Genomic DNA, 14,493 nt, shown 5'->3' with positions numbered 1-14,493 from the left:
GGGAGCATTAATGTACCTTGCTAGCCATACTCGACCTGACATATCATTTTCAGTAAATTTATTGGCAAGGTTTAGTTCATGTCGTCCAACTCAGAGGCATTGGAATGGGATTAAATATGTACTTCGTTACCTCCAAGGTACGAAATATATGGGTTTATTCTTTTCTAAATCGTCCAAAGAGGATTTGATTGGTTTTGCAGATGCAGGTTATTTATCAGATCCACATAATGCTCGATCACAAACTGGATATGTGTTTACCTATGGTGGTACTGCCATTTCTTGGCGATCTATGAAACAAACCATAGCTGCTACTTCTTCTAACCATTATGAGATTTTAGCTATTCATAAGGCTAGTCGTGAATGTGTATGGTTGAGATCGGTAATTCAGCATATACGAGAAGATTGTGGTCTATCTTCCGGAAAAGAAGCACCAACCATTTTATATGCAGCATGCATTGTGCAGCTCAAGGAAGGATACATTAAAGGAGATCGGACAAAGCATATCTTACCAAAGTTCTTTTTCACTCATGATCTTTAAAAGAATGGTGATATAAATGTTTTAAATATTCGTTTGGGTGAAAATTTGGCAAATTTGTTTACCAAGGTGCTTCCAACAGCGACAATTAAGAAGTTACGTCATCACATTGGATTGCGTTCTCTTAAAGATCTTCGATGATGTTGATGTGAGGGGGAGTTTTGCGCGCTGCACTCTTTTTCCCTTAACCATGGTTTTTTTTCCCACTGGGTTTTTCCTTGGTAAGGTTTTTAATGAGGCAGTATTACATGCGCATTAGTAGGTAATATATTGTTTTTGATAATGAACATCCAAGGGGAGTGTTGTAAAATAGTGTCTGTTCAATATCACTTAGTAGTTATTTTTGTATATATATATTACTTCATTGGATGATTAATGTGAGATACAGTTTTATGATATTCTACATTCTTTCTATACACTCCATTTTCTCTATTACTTCATCCCCTTCTCTCTACTTTTACAATAGCTTTAAAATTTTACTTAATTTTTTTATTTAAAAAGATGTACCGAGTAAATGTAAAATTAATAAATTGTGCATGTAGGTGAGTATTATGTACAATCATCGATGAGGAGAAAGATAGAGAGCAAATAGGGTTACAACTAAGAAAAATTTACTAATTAAAACATAGAGTACTTTTACCATAAGGGTCAATCTTTTGGTATCCCCTTTGTTCTCTTTGGCCAATGTTGGTTTTTAAGCATAAAATTACAATTAAAAAAAAGTCATGCAGATGCTCGTTAGATCGGCTCAATATAAAATTTTAAGGTATCTACTTTTTACAATTTATACTTATTGATAATTATAGTCAAGAATTATGTCTTAACATAGTATGTTGATACTTATTGTAATCTCGCAATAGAGGAAGATTAATTCTGTATTTAAAAAAAAAAAAAATATTCCATATACTCCCTTCGTTTTTCTTCAGTGAATCTGAGGGAGGGTATATAGAGGGAGGGTATATATGATTCTAGAAGATGAGGCTTTAATCAAACTTTGACATGATTAAATATGTTATTTCTACCTTTATTGGAAAAGATATCTAACTTTCGTCAATTAATTGATAGTATAGCTTAAGACTCATGACTTGACTCACTTGACCTACCTTTTTTCTCCTTTTCTTATCACATGTTGATGACTTGATAGAAGTTGCCCCTACGGCCCTACTCCTTATTATATGGAGCACCTTTTTGCATATGCTTTATCATTGAATACTCCTCCTATTCAGAAGACAGCCTTATAATTATACTCAGACAACTCAGTGCATGTCTCTTACAATACCATATTTCATGTGATGTATAGGTGAGAATTGGACAGTAGTCCTTTTCGTAGTTAGATAAACATGCTTTTCAACTAATAAGTGAAACCCACAAATTAGATCATAAACCCAAGTGTATAGTGAACCGTGTTACATATGAAGAACACAAACAAATTATTAATCATGATGATAAGAAGAACAAGTTTTATTATATGTAATACAGTGTATATGTGTGAATTGAAAAATGTAGAAGTTAAAGTTGTAAGATTAAAATGGAGGGGAAATATACATGCAAAAGAATAGTACTCAATCCTTTGTTTGTTTTTAGTTGACATTCTTTGACTCACATGCAATTATAAGCAAATTCAACTTCACTTCTTATTTTACTGTATGATACGAAGTAATAATTAATACTAATGGGATTTTTTATTTATTGTAATAAGTGAGTTGTGAGGGTTTTCTTCTTATTATTATTTTTGCTTCTATAAATAATGGAACAATGTATTTCATGCTTCAACCATTACATTTCCACTTTGTAATAGAATTTTTTTAATATGTTCCAACAGAATAAATTAAATATATGTACATGCTTGAATTTCAAAAGTTATGTCATTCGAGTGTTCAACCGTCAAACAATTGGACTATATATCAATGCACTAACCTTACCATTTGGGAAACGTATCATGTATGTCGTTTTAGTAGAAGAGATTGCTACCTCAGGGAAACCTACGGGGTAGAAACCACCAAAACGCAGCTGGTGGCCTGGTGGAGTCATTCGAATTGAGGATGGCTCATGGTTTATAGGCTTATCCAGCCAGTACAATGCTGTTACACCCTGAATTATACGACATAAAGGAGGGTCTTTCCATGGCAAAAGAGTTTATAAGATTGAGAGGGTTGAAGTCGATCGATCAAAACATATTGCATCAAAAGGTTGCATATATATATTAGGATGAAATAGGAGCTAAGCTAGCTCCTCGACTTGAAATTTGCAACTGATGGATGTGCACGTTTTATATGCTACTATATATATATATATATATATATATATATATATATATATATATATATATATATATATATATATATATATATATATATATATATATATATATATATATATAGTCTAAGTAGTTTGTTTAAGAATGTTTTAGCTTGGAAAACAATGGTTGGGATCTTTTGCCTTACATCAAGTTCTCTTGTAATAATATATATGGATGTAATTGAGTTGTTTTAAATGCTTCAAGCATTATCAACATAAATAATTCATTCAGATTTCGTGGTATAAAAGAAATTTAAAGGGAAGCTCTAACCAACTGATGAGCTTCAAAGCTTACATACTCTCGTATATCTTTTGCTTAGCTACTAGGTTATATTCGTATAATAGAGATATTTTTATTCAAGTGAAGAAAAGAATTAGATTATTTAATAAATTACATTTGTGCGTGATTCATGATTATTATATCAATTTCATGATTTTTACAATTAGTTTTTTAATACCCGCCGTTTTAATATTCATTCAATTTTTCCTCCACTCTTTCCACCTCTATAATTCTAAATTCTAATAAAGTAATACATGATTATTTCTTTCATAAAAAAAATAAAAATATAAATTAAATCCATTACATTCATACTCATACTATATTACAAAACTCTATGCTACCATACAAAGATTTTAATTAGAAATGGATTCAAATCAAAATGCTCCCTCTATTTCATTTTGATATACTTCCTTACATTCACTTTTTTCTTGATTTTGCAAATACATTAAGTAGATTGTAAAGCATAGGGGAATATATGAAAGAATATTAAAGGATATGGAAGATATGAATATAAAGAAAAAAAAAAAAAATCATATCCGAGTATGATAACGAAATCAACCCAAAAAAAAAAAAAAAAAAAAAAAAAAAAAAAAAAAAAAAAGTAGAAGAAATTTTTTTGGCAATGAAGATTTTCACCAGGTGTCATTTTGTATGTACATTTCTAGTAATAATTCATCAAAGATATCAAAGCTTTGGAGATTTTGCATAAAAAAAAAATAAAAAAACTATGATTGCATCATGCATCCAATTGGATCTTCTATTCTTATTCATATACATGATTTATTCAATTATATAAGTAATGAGGTTAAGTGTATACAAAGTAATTAAAACACACAAAATAAAACAAAACTAATTAAAAAAATAATGGGTTGGAGTTTTGAAGAGGATAAGGTATTTGAAAATACCATAGCAGAATTGGGTCTTGAGAGCCAAAATTTGGCTCAAGAGATTGCCTTAAGAATGCCAGGAAAGACAATTGAGGAAATCCAAACACATGTTGATGTATTGATGCATGATGTTGTGATGATTGAAGCAGGTCTTTTAGATGAAGAGCTTGATGACATCTATGATGATGATTCCTCATCATCGTCGATGTCCCATGGTGCACCACCGCCGCCATGCCAAGGAGTTGTACCAGGGCAGAAAAGGAAGGGCGGTGAACGTTGGACTAAAGATGAACATGAGTGAGTGTTTTACTAATTGAATTAGTTTTCTGTCACGTTTTCTTCACCTTATTTTAGCTAACTAATATTTTAAAAATGATTTTACTAAATTACAGTAGTTTTACACTTTTACTAATGACCAATTAAAATTGTTTTTACTTTTTCAAAAAATACATAAAATAAAATAAATTTGTTATTAGTGATTTTTTTGTCATACGCTATGTAGTTACCAATTTAAAGTAATAATTACTAATGATTTATTTTACCGATTGAAACTTAATTTTAGTTAGATTTACTCAAGTCAGGTACACCCAAATAAATAAGAGATCGTAAATCATATTATAGTCATTAATTTATTTATTTTTCCTTATTTTACACTAATGAAGAAGATCAATAATGTCAACGCAGGATTTTCCTACAAGGTTTGAGAACTATGGAAAGGGGAATTGGGCTTCTATTTCAAGGTCTTGTCTTCCATCCAAAAGTGCCAAACAAGTTGGTAGCCATGCCCAAAAGTATTTCAAGAAGCTTCAAAAGAATGCTAACAAAAAACAAAATTGAAGACAAAGTTGGAACTATATATTATTATTATTATTATTATTATTATTATTATTATTTCTACCATGCAAATCTCTATATAGTTTACCCCTCCATGAATAATAATATAAGTATTAAGCATGCAAAACACATGTGCATTTCATCATGAAATGTATAATTGTCCTTAGTTTCTCACTACGTACTTAATTAATCTTATTCGCTATTTGAATGTATTGCAATGATATAATGAGTATTATGTGTTCGTTTTTCAATTAGACTTCAATTATTGTGTCTATCATTGAATATATGAAATTGAATTCATCTCAATCGATGCATAATGGCTATGTATATACATCTCAATCTTAATGTTAATACAAATCATTAATTAAAAATATGCTTTATTAATGGAAGAAAAAAAAAATTAGAATAATTTAGGTACAAATTATCCATACAATCGCGTTAATCGTATCATTACTCCCATTTATTTACAAAAGTGCACATACTTGTGTGTAATTTTACCTTCTTATTAAAAAGGAGAGATCTATCGATTAAAATTGTACAAAATCTAAGAAAATATATATATAAACACACAATACGCAACACTGACATGTAGTATCTTTATTTTGTACTCAGTATAATTGAATCAGATAAGCTTGCATGACTAAAAGGAAATGTAATACTCTTAGTAACAACTTTTGCAAACATAGAAGTAATATTTTGTATGCAGCAAGACAATAAAGAATGAAGTGTCTAAATGTCTAATCTTTGTTATTAAGAAAATATAAAGGTTCCAAAGAGGTTTCTCAAAGGTGCCACATGTATATCATCAGTAATAGTACACACAATGTAACAACCTATAAATCCGATGAAACATTCACGTTATATTTAATCCAAGGCAACCCAAATGGATATAAAATCGAGCACATTTGGAGCACAATTTATTTCCTATTTAAGTCCATAATATACAAAATGACGAATCCTATTTTGAAAGGGGTTGTTTGGCAATCGACGGTTGGCTGTTGGCTTGTTTGCTTGGCTTGTTTGACTAGTTGGAAGTATTAGTTGTATGGGTTGACTTTTTAACTTATTGTTTAAGCTGGTTGTTTACAAAAGTGTGTGGTAAAATTATTAATGGTTGTTAGCTGTTTATTAGTGATAAAATGGGCCAATAAGCCAAAAGCCAATAGAAAAAGCTACTCTTATTAGCTTTTGGCTTTTGGCAGAAAAGCTAACTTAAAAGCCAACAAAAAAGCCAACTACCAAACATATTTTTTGGCTGTTTGACCAAACTAAAAAGCCAAAAGCCAGGCAAAAAGCCAATTGCCAAACACTCCCTTTATCTATATTTTATTGTTTCATTTTGTGTCTCACCTCTTTTTTCATGGCTTTAATTCGACATATGTCACAAACTAGGTTTCATTCACTTAATGTTATTGATAATAATGCCGAAATTGAATTAAATGTAATGAAATAGAGGATCCTTTCTGATACTCTTTTACATTATAAATGACAATAAGAATGTTTGTTGTAAGAAGCAAGCTTGGTCATTTAAATCTCTATCAAAGTTACAAAGTAACATTTTCAAGGAAAAAAAATGAATCCTTCCGATTCTAGTAATAATAATAGTGAATGTAGTAATAATAATCAAGAGTGGACATGTTTTGAAAACAAGATGTTTGAGAATGCTTTAGCTGAGTTAGATGTTACCTGTCCTGATTTTTATGAAAAAATCATGGCTATAATGCCATGGAAATCTCTTGAACAAATCAAGAGCCGCTATGAAAAACTCGTTGCAGATACCGCGATGATTGAGCAGGATGAAACTGGTGGCTTTGGTGGAGATGATTACGGAGCTAAGGTTGATCGCAAGCCATGCAGGGGTGCACCATGGACAAAAAAAGAGCATAGGTAATTAAGTAACTCATCGGATCTTTTATTTGTGCCCCAATGCAGTCATAATAATTTATTTCATGCCCTAAGTCTCTATTATTATATCGTATTAAATTTGTCGTCTGGCTTTACTTTTAGATACGATTTTGTTCATTATTAATTAACTTAAGATGTCACACAATCAAACCGTACGATTGTCGTGCACTTTATTCTATGCAGTTTTAGAATAAAAGATATGTAAGGTATTTTGCCTAATTATAGAATAAAAGATTTCAGGTAAGGTCCTTTAATTTATTTCATGCCCTAAATCTCTTCTATGTCGTATTAAATTTAATTTGTCGTTTAGCTTTACTTTTAGATACATCTTAGAGCATAGTTATCAACCAATAATCAAATGTTTTAGGTGTCACACGCACACAGTTAGGCTATACGGTTGTCGTGTATCGATATGCAGTTATAGAATGAATTAAAGATTTTAGTTAACATGCATTTTTAGCCTTTTCATTTATTTTATGCCCTAAATCTCTAATACATCGTATTAAATTTGTCATCTAGCTTTACTTTTAAATACAATTTTGTACGGTTACACTTTAAAATGTTATGATGTTTAAATAAGAGAAAACTTTCTTAACTTTTATTTACCTTTTTTTATTTAAAAAACCGATGTTTGAATCCTACTATACACAGGGCATTTTTGGAAGGGCTAGACATGTTTGGGAAAGGAGAATGGAAGAGCATAGCAGAAATCTACGTACCAACTAAGACAGCATCCCAAGTAGCTAGCCACGGGCAGAAGTACTACAGGCGTCTCAAGTGTCGCACCCCTGTCGAAAAACGTCGTACCAGCATCCACGACATTCGTATCGTGAACTCCTCCATCGTCGAAACTGCTCCAAGGCAACCTACTCGCCATTCGGTCATTCAACGTATCCCTCAAAGTGACAACCCTAATAACAATAACAAGCAGGATGATGTTGTTGGACTACATGATTCGTCGAATGCTGATCCAGCAACAGCTTTGAATAGCATCAATAACATCAACTCACAAATTGTTGTGGAGGATAGTGTGGATGATTTGGATTATGATAAATTATTTGCTGATTATGATGAGATAATTTCTGATTATAATGAAATATTTATTTAATTAAGGTTCCTTAAGCTAATAAGCAAGTTGTTTGCCCTTTGTCTAAAAAACTAATTAGGGCGTATATTTAAGTATGTGTTTGCCTAGAAAACAAGTATCCTAAGGCTAGCTTTAAATAATTTTTAGTTAATTATGAAGTAATTATGTTGACATGTAATGGATGTACTTCAAGTGAACAACTTGAATATTAAGTACTAATTAAGTATTTTAGCAAATTGGCTCTTTAGTTGATTTGCATTTTGGTAATTTGAATTTGAATTACAGCAAATCGGTTAGAATATGAATTGTCTAAAGCGTATTTACTTGGGAAAATTAGAACGTATGTAATTAGACCTCAAACATAAAAGGGATTCTGAATAATACTCCAAATTGATCTTAATTATGATTTTTGAATAATACATTGGTTATGAAATGAATTTATCAAAATTCAATTTGATAATATTTTTACTTACAGATTTTTGTAAAAATACACTCAAAATTTAGTATACCAAACCATTTCAGCTAAAAAAATTCAAATCAATTAAGATCAAACCTTATTTAAATCAAGTTAGAACAACTTATTTTAGGTGAAGATAATAAATTTTTAAAGGGTATATTATGTGATTGGGGTAAAAGAGGAATTAGATCGAGCGATAATTCTGGTAGCGTGGGTGTATTTGATCAGGTACGTCTATGTTGGTAAGAAGAGTTTCAATATGAGTGTATTAGCTAGGGTCGGGTCAATTAGCTTATCATGGGAAACAAATCGCTTCCAACTTTCATTTTGTTAGGTACTTTTAGGTTCAATTCAAATCAATTTCAAATTTTCAATTAAAGTAAAAAAAAAAAAAAAAAATAGTAAAGTCAATTTCTATTCAACTTAAGGCCTGTGGTATTCACCTTAAATCCAATTATTTCAGATTAGATAAAAAGGGGTGTTAAATACCGCCATCCAAAATGATAAAATCGCCAACATTTAATGTAAATGGACAACCATGCTCTTAGTACTTCATTACTATTTTCGCTCTTGCATCCAATCACTAACACCTTGACACCACCACCCTAATTGACGACTATCACCACCACCACACTGACCAGCGACGACCACCACTACAACCATCCTGACCGGCGATGACCACCACCACCACCCAGACCAGCGACCCACCACCTTCCCTTATTGGCGAGAAGGTGGTGGTTTTTTTTTAATTTCAAGCAACCACGGTAACCAGAGACCAAAATCGGTTACCGTGCGTGGTAACCGGAGCCCAAAACTGGTTACTGTGCACGGTAACCGATTTTGGGCTCCGGTTACCATGGAATCGGTTAGGGTGCACGGTAACCGGTGGCTCCGGTTACCGTGTGTGGTAACCGAAGCTCAAAACCGGTTACCGTGCACGATAACCGGTTTTGGGCTCCGGTTACCGTGGTTACTTGAAATAAAAAAAACCACCACCTTCCCGCGCGGCCAGGAAAGGTGGTTGGTCGTCATAGAGGGGGGTGTGGTGGGTTGTCAGTCAAAAGGGGTTGTGGGTCGCCGGTTGAAAGGGGTTGTGGGTTGCCGGGAGGATGAAGGGATAGTGAAGTAGTAAGGGTACGATTGTCCATTCACACCAAATGTTGGCAGTAATGATCATTTTTGTTGGCGCTATTTAACAATCTACATAAAAAGGAGTTCACTTTAGGAAAAATAAGTTTTGATAAGGGATATTGAATTTAAATTACAAAATACTCTGTAAGTTTTAACAAGTTCAATTCAATTAAGTTCTTATAAATTCAATTAAAACGCACTCTACTCGAATCATCCTATTTAGGGTACATTGTACGTAAACGAACATTTTTACGAAGTGAAAAAACATTGGAGGCTATCCAGCCGGCACCGGAGTAGGTTCCTTGAGATAGCTTAAAACCCCCAAAAATGGTGGAAAGGAAAGCATAAAAAAGAATGAAAATGAAGGAAGAAAAAGGAGGAGGAAGTGGAAGTGGAAGTGGAAGTGGGTACATTGGGCTATGCACAGTAGGAGGAGTATTGAGCGCTGGAACCACCCATGTCGTCGTCACCCCTCTTGATGTTCTTAAAGTCAACATGCAGGTTCCTTCTCTTAACCCCCTTTTTATTTTAAATTCAATTTTTCGATTTTGATTATATATGATTTATTGGGTATCTCCTTGATTTAATTTTCTGGCTTTCTCTTACATTTGGACCTTTAATTTGATTTTGTTACTCGTGCATTTATTTTTCAATTTGTTGGGGTAATAAAAATTATACTTGTACCTTCTAGCAATAAAAGGTTGAATCTTTCTGTAAATTCCTGTTGGTTTATTTGTCAATTTGAACCTCCATTAGCCCTTGTATGTGTGTATGTGGTACTTCTATCTAGGGTTTAGGGAAATGTGGTGTGCTCTTGTTCGTTCATATAGTTAAAAATTTAGAAGTGCCGAATCAATTAGGTTCAGTTTGAGTCAATTCATATCGAGTCATATTTAGGTGATGAGTCATTCTGTCCGAGTTTGAGTCTGGTTGCTGTTAGCCTGTTGATGTAATTTGGTTGGAACTAATTAAGCTGATATCGATGTAGTCTGATTGGAAACGTTTTGTTCGTAGGTGAATCCTGTCAAGTACTATAGCATTACATCATGTTTAACTACTTTGCTAAAAGAACAAGGGCCTTCAGTGCTTTGGAGAGGGTGGGCTACCAAATGTATTGGTTATGGGATGCAAGGTGGTTGTAGGTTTGGTCTCTACGAGTACTTCAAGAAGCTGTATTCAAATGTGCTCACAGATAGCAACAGGAGTCTGGTTTTCTTTGCTAGTAGTGCTTCTGCTGAGGTGATTGCCAACGTTGTTCTTTGTCCTTTTGAAGCCATCAAGGTCCGGGTGCAAGCACAACCTACTTTTGGCAAAGGGTTGCGTGATGGATTCCCCAAGCTGTATGCATCAGAGGGCGTCTATGGGTAATAATCTAACCACCGCAGTTACTACATGGTAATTGTTTTGTGAATTGCTTGTCTATTGATTGATTGTTGTTTTTCATTTCAATTTGCAGTTTTTACAGAGGGCTTGTTTCACTTTGGGGTCGAAACCTTCCATGTAAATTCTGCTTTTCTATTAGACACTGGTATATTGGTCATTTGTAAAATAGGGAATTAGGGTTATATCTTGTAAGGATCAATCATATAATAACTAGGATATCTAGAATTCAGCTGATGCAGACTTTGACACAGGATAGTTATGTTATGTAAACCCGTGATCAGGATTTACAGTCAATCGTGCTATTTTGGAATGTTCAGGAAAATCGTCAAATTTCCATAATAATAATCAATTATCACTACAATCTCAATTCTCAAGATATATTGCCACTATTTCTAAAGATACTAAGCTTTTGTCTTACCTACTTAGTGAATATGGGTTGGGTGATTATCGAGCTAGTTTCCCCTCAAAGCCTTCTTCTGAACTTGCCTATTAGTGCTTATGAAAGTGGGTCAAACTAGCTGACCATTCAGTAAACTTTTCAAGTCTACTGTCAGTGAGCAAAAGTTGTGAATTGTTTCAAGCAGCCTAGTGAATTTCAATGTGTACATGCTGCAGAAATTTGTATTGTTGGTTGTAGCAGAAGACAGCTATGGTATCAATGATGAGAACTCAACCGTTTAATTAATTTGGTTCTGATAAAGGATTAGAGGGAACATAGAGGTGGGATGGACATGCTGAGAAAGGGAGCACGGAGGAGGAGGGGTGATGTATTCAGAAGGCCATTCATGGGAAATTGGTCAGGGGATTAATAAAAACATCAAATTTAGGGTTGTAGGACAATGAAGCATCCTTTTTCAGAGGAAAGGAGTTTAAGTTGATGATGTATACGGCATTTTAATCATGTACAAGTTTTGTGATTTACTTTCCTCTTCTTCCTAGATCTGTATACGAACCCTAGTTTCTGATATATATGCAAAAACTCTAGTTCAAATCTGATCCAGTTTGAATTTTTCCCTGCAGTTTCTATGGTGATGTTCTCGACATTTGAGCATACTGTGGATTTTCTGTATTCTAATGTTCTCAATAAGAGAAAAGAAGATTGTTCCAAAGCTAGGCAACTCAGTGTGACATGTTTAGCAGGATATACAGCTGGAGCAGTTGGTAGTCTTGTATCAAATCCGGCAGATAACATTGTCACTTCGATGTACAACAAGAAGGCCGACACCATGAGATTGGTGAGACATACTACTCCCTCTTCTGGGTTTAAATCACATACATGCTTGCTTTGATTCACATACGTGATTATTTCCCTGTGTTTGCAGGCTGTAAAGAAAATTGGACTTGTAAACTTATTCACAAGAAGCCTTTCCATAAGGATAATACTAGTAGGACCAGTAGTCACCTTGCAGTGGTTCTTCTATGATTGCATAAAAGTCATGAATGGGCTGTAAGTACTCTTTTATGATTGCACAATATTATCACTCTGACCCTTCACTTTCTTATGCCAATCTTCCATAAAGTATTAAAGTGCGCTAGTTAAATACAACTCAATTTGAATAACAATAGATATAATGCTTCTATGAGCCAAGATCTCTGATATGTCGTGGAAGCTTATTAACCTGTCACCACTAACCAGTGTAACCAATATACAGAATAGATGTGTTCTAATAATAGGTGTTGCAACTTGTCATTGTGATTTTGCGATAATTGGCTATATACTTGACATGCCCTTTTGCATCATACTATGTAGGCTACATTGTTGATTACTAATAAGCAGCGTAGTTCATAATCGTATGATCAATTAATCAGTTTTTAATGCCTCTATGACCTGAGGTGACCTGCAAATATTTTACTCCTGTCTAGGCTATCTCTGTATAATAGACCACAATTCTTTTCTAGGTACCCCCAAAGTAAAAGGCCACTTTCTGAATTTAGTAAGTTTTACTTTGAGTTTTCATATGTTACCCTGAATGATAGCAATCATAGCATTGACTAAGAGCGTTTATTCATTTGTCAAAAAAAAAAAAAAAAGAAAAAGAATGCTAACGTTAATAATTACTACAGTAGAACTGAAATCTACTGCCATAGTTAAACCATAGAGCCTTTCAGTTTTCGCATAATTGGGTCAAAATTATTTTAGTTCCACGCATTCCTTGTTAATTCATGATTCATTTAAGTTATCAATTTTTAGCTATATCTACCTTTGTTTCATTTCAATTTATAAGACAAAATTCTGTTAACTACCCCTATGTCATGATGCTTACTACTGATAAATGATATTCCTTGTGTTAAATCGTGCAGACCGACTAGTGGAGATATTAGCTGCAATAGAGAATTGGAGACAACATTATGAATTCAAGCCATTTTGAAATGCACTATAAGCTTTCATTTGGCATCAAAACATGTCAGTTGCAAGAACTGACTGACTTCCCACAAACCTTAACCAAACACTATACTTCAAGTTCCTTTTACATTAACATTACACCCATTCATTTGCTGGATTTTGTCTACCAGGTTTGCTATCATAACCTTGTGATTCTTGTCTCTGTGTTAGTGCATAGGTTGTACTCTGTAACATCTAACATGCCGTCCAGTTTTACATTCCCGAAGTCAAACTGGACGGCATATTTGATTCTGTGATGAGATCTAGTTAGATGAGGTCCGATGTGGATTCCTGACTTGATTGTATCGCGTGTTTTGTTTATCTCAAGGGTAAAACATAAAAACCATGAAAACAGTGTTTTTTATTCCAGGAACTTTTTGATGCAAAATATTCTTAAGTTCTCAGATGAGATGTACTTTTGTTTGTAATTTACTATCAAAGAAGCTTCCACTTGAGAGCTCCATTCAAGCCACCATATTTATAAAGCCACTTTATATAAGCTTTATCTTACCAAAAATAATATCTTTAAAATAAATTAAGTACCAATAATAATTCCTCCAAATAAATAAAGTACAAAAAAGACAAAAAAATTTACAGTAATAATTCTAAAAAAATATACTCTGCTTGAGAGGGATGGCCAGGGAGCAATATTTGTGTCATTATTAGTGCACTCCCTATCAATGTAGACAATCCCACACATGTTGGGCATCCCCACATGCTTCCTCTTTTCTTATTTTGTTTTAACAACCGTCAAATGGATATTTCATTAGATAATAAGTTAATAACACTATTAATCATTGATATATTTGTTATTTTTCCGTCTCTAAATATTAGGGCATATTTATACGGAGGATTATAATTTTTCAAATTAATAATATTTATAGTCTGAATTTTGTTTGTTTATGATGATAAATTTAAAAGAAGACCGTTAATGACTCATGGTTATTATATAAATATAGCCATATATACTTACATAATGAATCAATTATTTCTATGCAATTCTTTATAATGTACCTTTAATTTGAGACATATTTTCATACAAAGTAGTAAATGTAACATTTTTTAATGGAGGAATTTTCAAATTAACTTGAAACATTACTTAATTTTGTTATTAGTTTTCATTTTCATTCATTTTTCTCATCACATGACCTAAAATATTATGCCTCCTACCTCGTGGTTGTATTTTTACTTAATTTAAGATAATTAAGGGGGATTTGTACACTTTTCAATTTGTTGTTTAAATAGTTTGTGGGAGTTTAGAAACCAAAAATACTCAAAAAAAACTATGGCCTTTTGAAGGATGCTTCCTCTAC

The 14,493-nt window shown here is 33.0% G+C and overlaps 3 protein-coding genes across 3 annotated transcripts; all 3 read left to right on the top strand.

The window, feature by feature from the left end:
• The first annotated feature begins 3,977 nt into the window (after window positions 1–3,977).
• Window positions 3,978–4,301, top strand: LOC145562960 (protein RADIALIS-like 4). Its single transcript, XM_081623374.1, has one exon. It carries the CDS (start codon window positions 3,978–3,980, stop codon window positions 4,299–4,301), a length of 324 nt encoding a protein of 107 aa, XP_081479500.1.
• A 2,106-nt stretch (window positions 4,302–6,407) lies between these two features.
• On the top strand, window positions 6,408–7,847 carry LOC145562959 (transcription factor SRM1-like). The gene is made up of 2 exons (XM_081623372.1): window positions 6,408–6,721; window positions 7,391–7,847. The coding sequence occupies exons 1-2, from the start codon at window positions 6,408–6,410 to the stop codon at window positions 7,845–7,847; spliced, it is 771 nt and encodes a 256-aa protein (XP_081479498.1).
• A 1,839-nt stretch (window positions 7,848–9,686) lies between these two features.
• On the top strand, window positions 9,687–13,537 carry LOC145563162 (mitochondrial phosphate carrier protein 1, mitochondrial-like). Its single transcript, XM_081623592.1, has 6 exons — window positions 9,687–9,915; window positions 10,429–10,778; window positions 10,871–10,914; window positions 11,818–12,032; window positions 12,120–12,244; window positions 13,099–13,537. Exons 1-6 carry the CDS (start codon window positions 9,769–9,771, stop codon window positions 13,148–13,150), a joined length of 933 nt encoding a protein of 310 aa, XP_081479718.1. The 5' UTR covers window positions 9,687–9,768; the 3' UTR covers window positions 13,151–13,537.
• The last annotated feature ends 956 nt before the right edge of the window (window positions 13,538–14,493 follow it).

Source organism: Chenopodium album, chromosome 10 (genome assembly GCF_948465745.1).
Source record: "Chenopodium album chromosome 10, dcCheAlbu1.1, whole genome shotgun sequence".
In the NCBI taxonomy this organism is placed as follows: domain Eukaryota; kingdom Viridiplantae; phylum Streptophyta; class Magnoliopsida; order Caryophyllales; family Amaranthaceae; genus Chenopodium; species Chenopodium album.
This window is presented reverse-complemented; position numbering and strand designations above follow the sequence as displayed.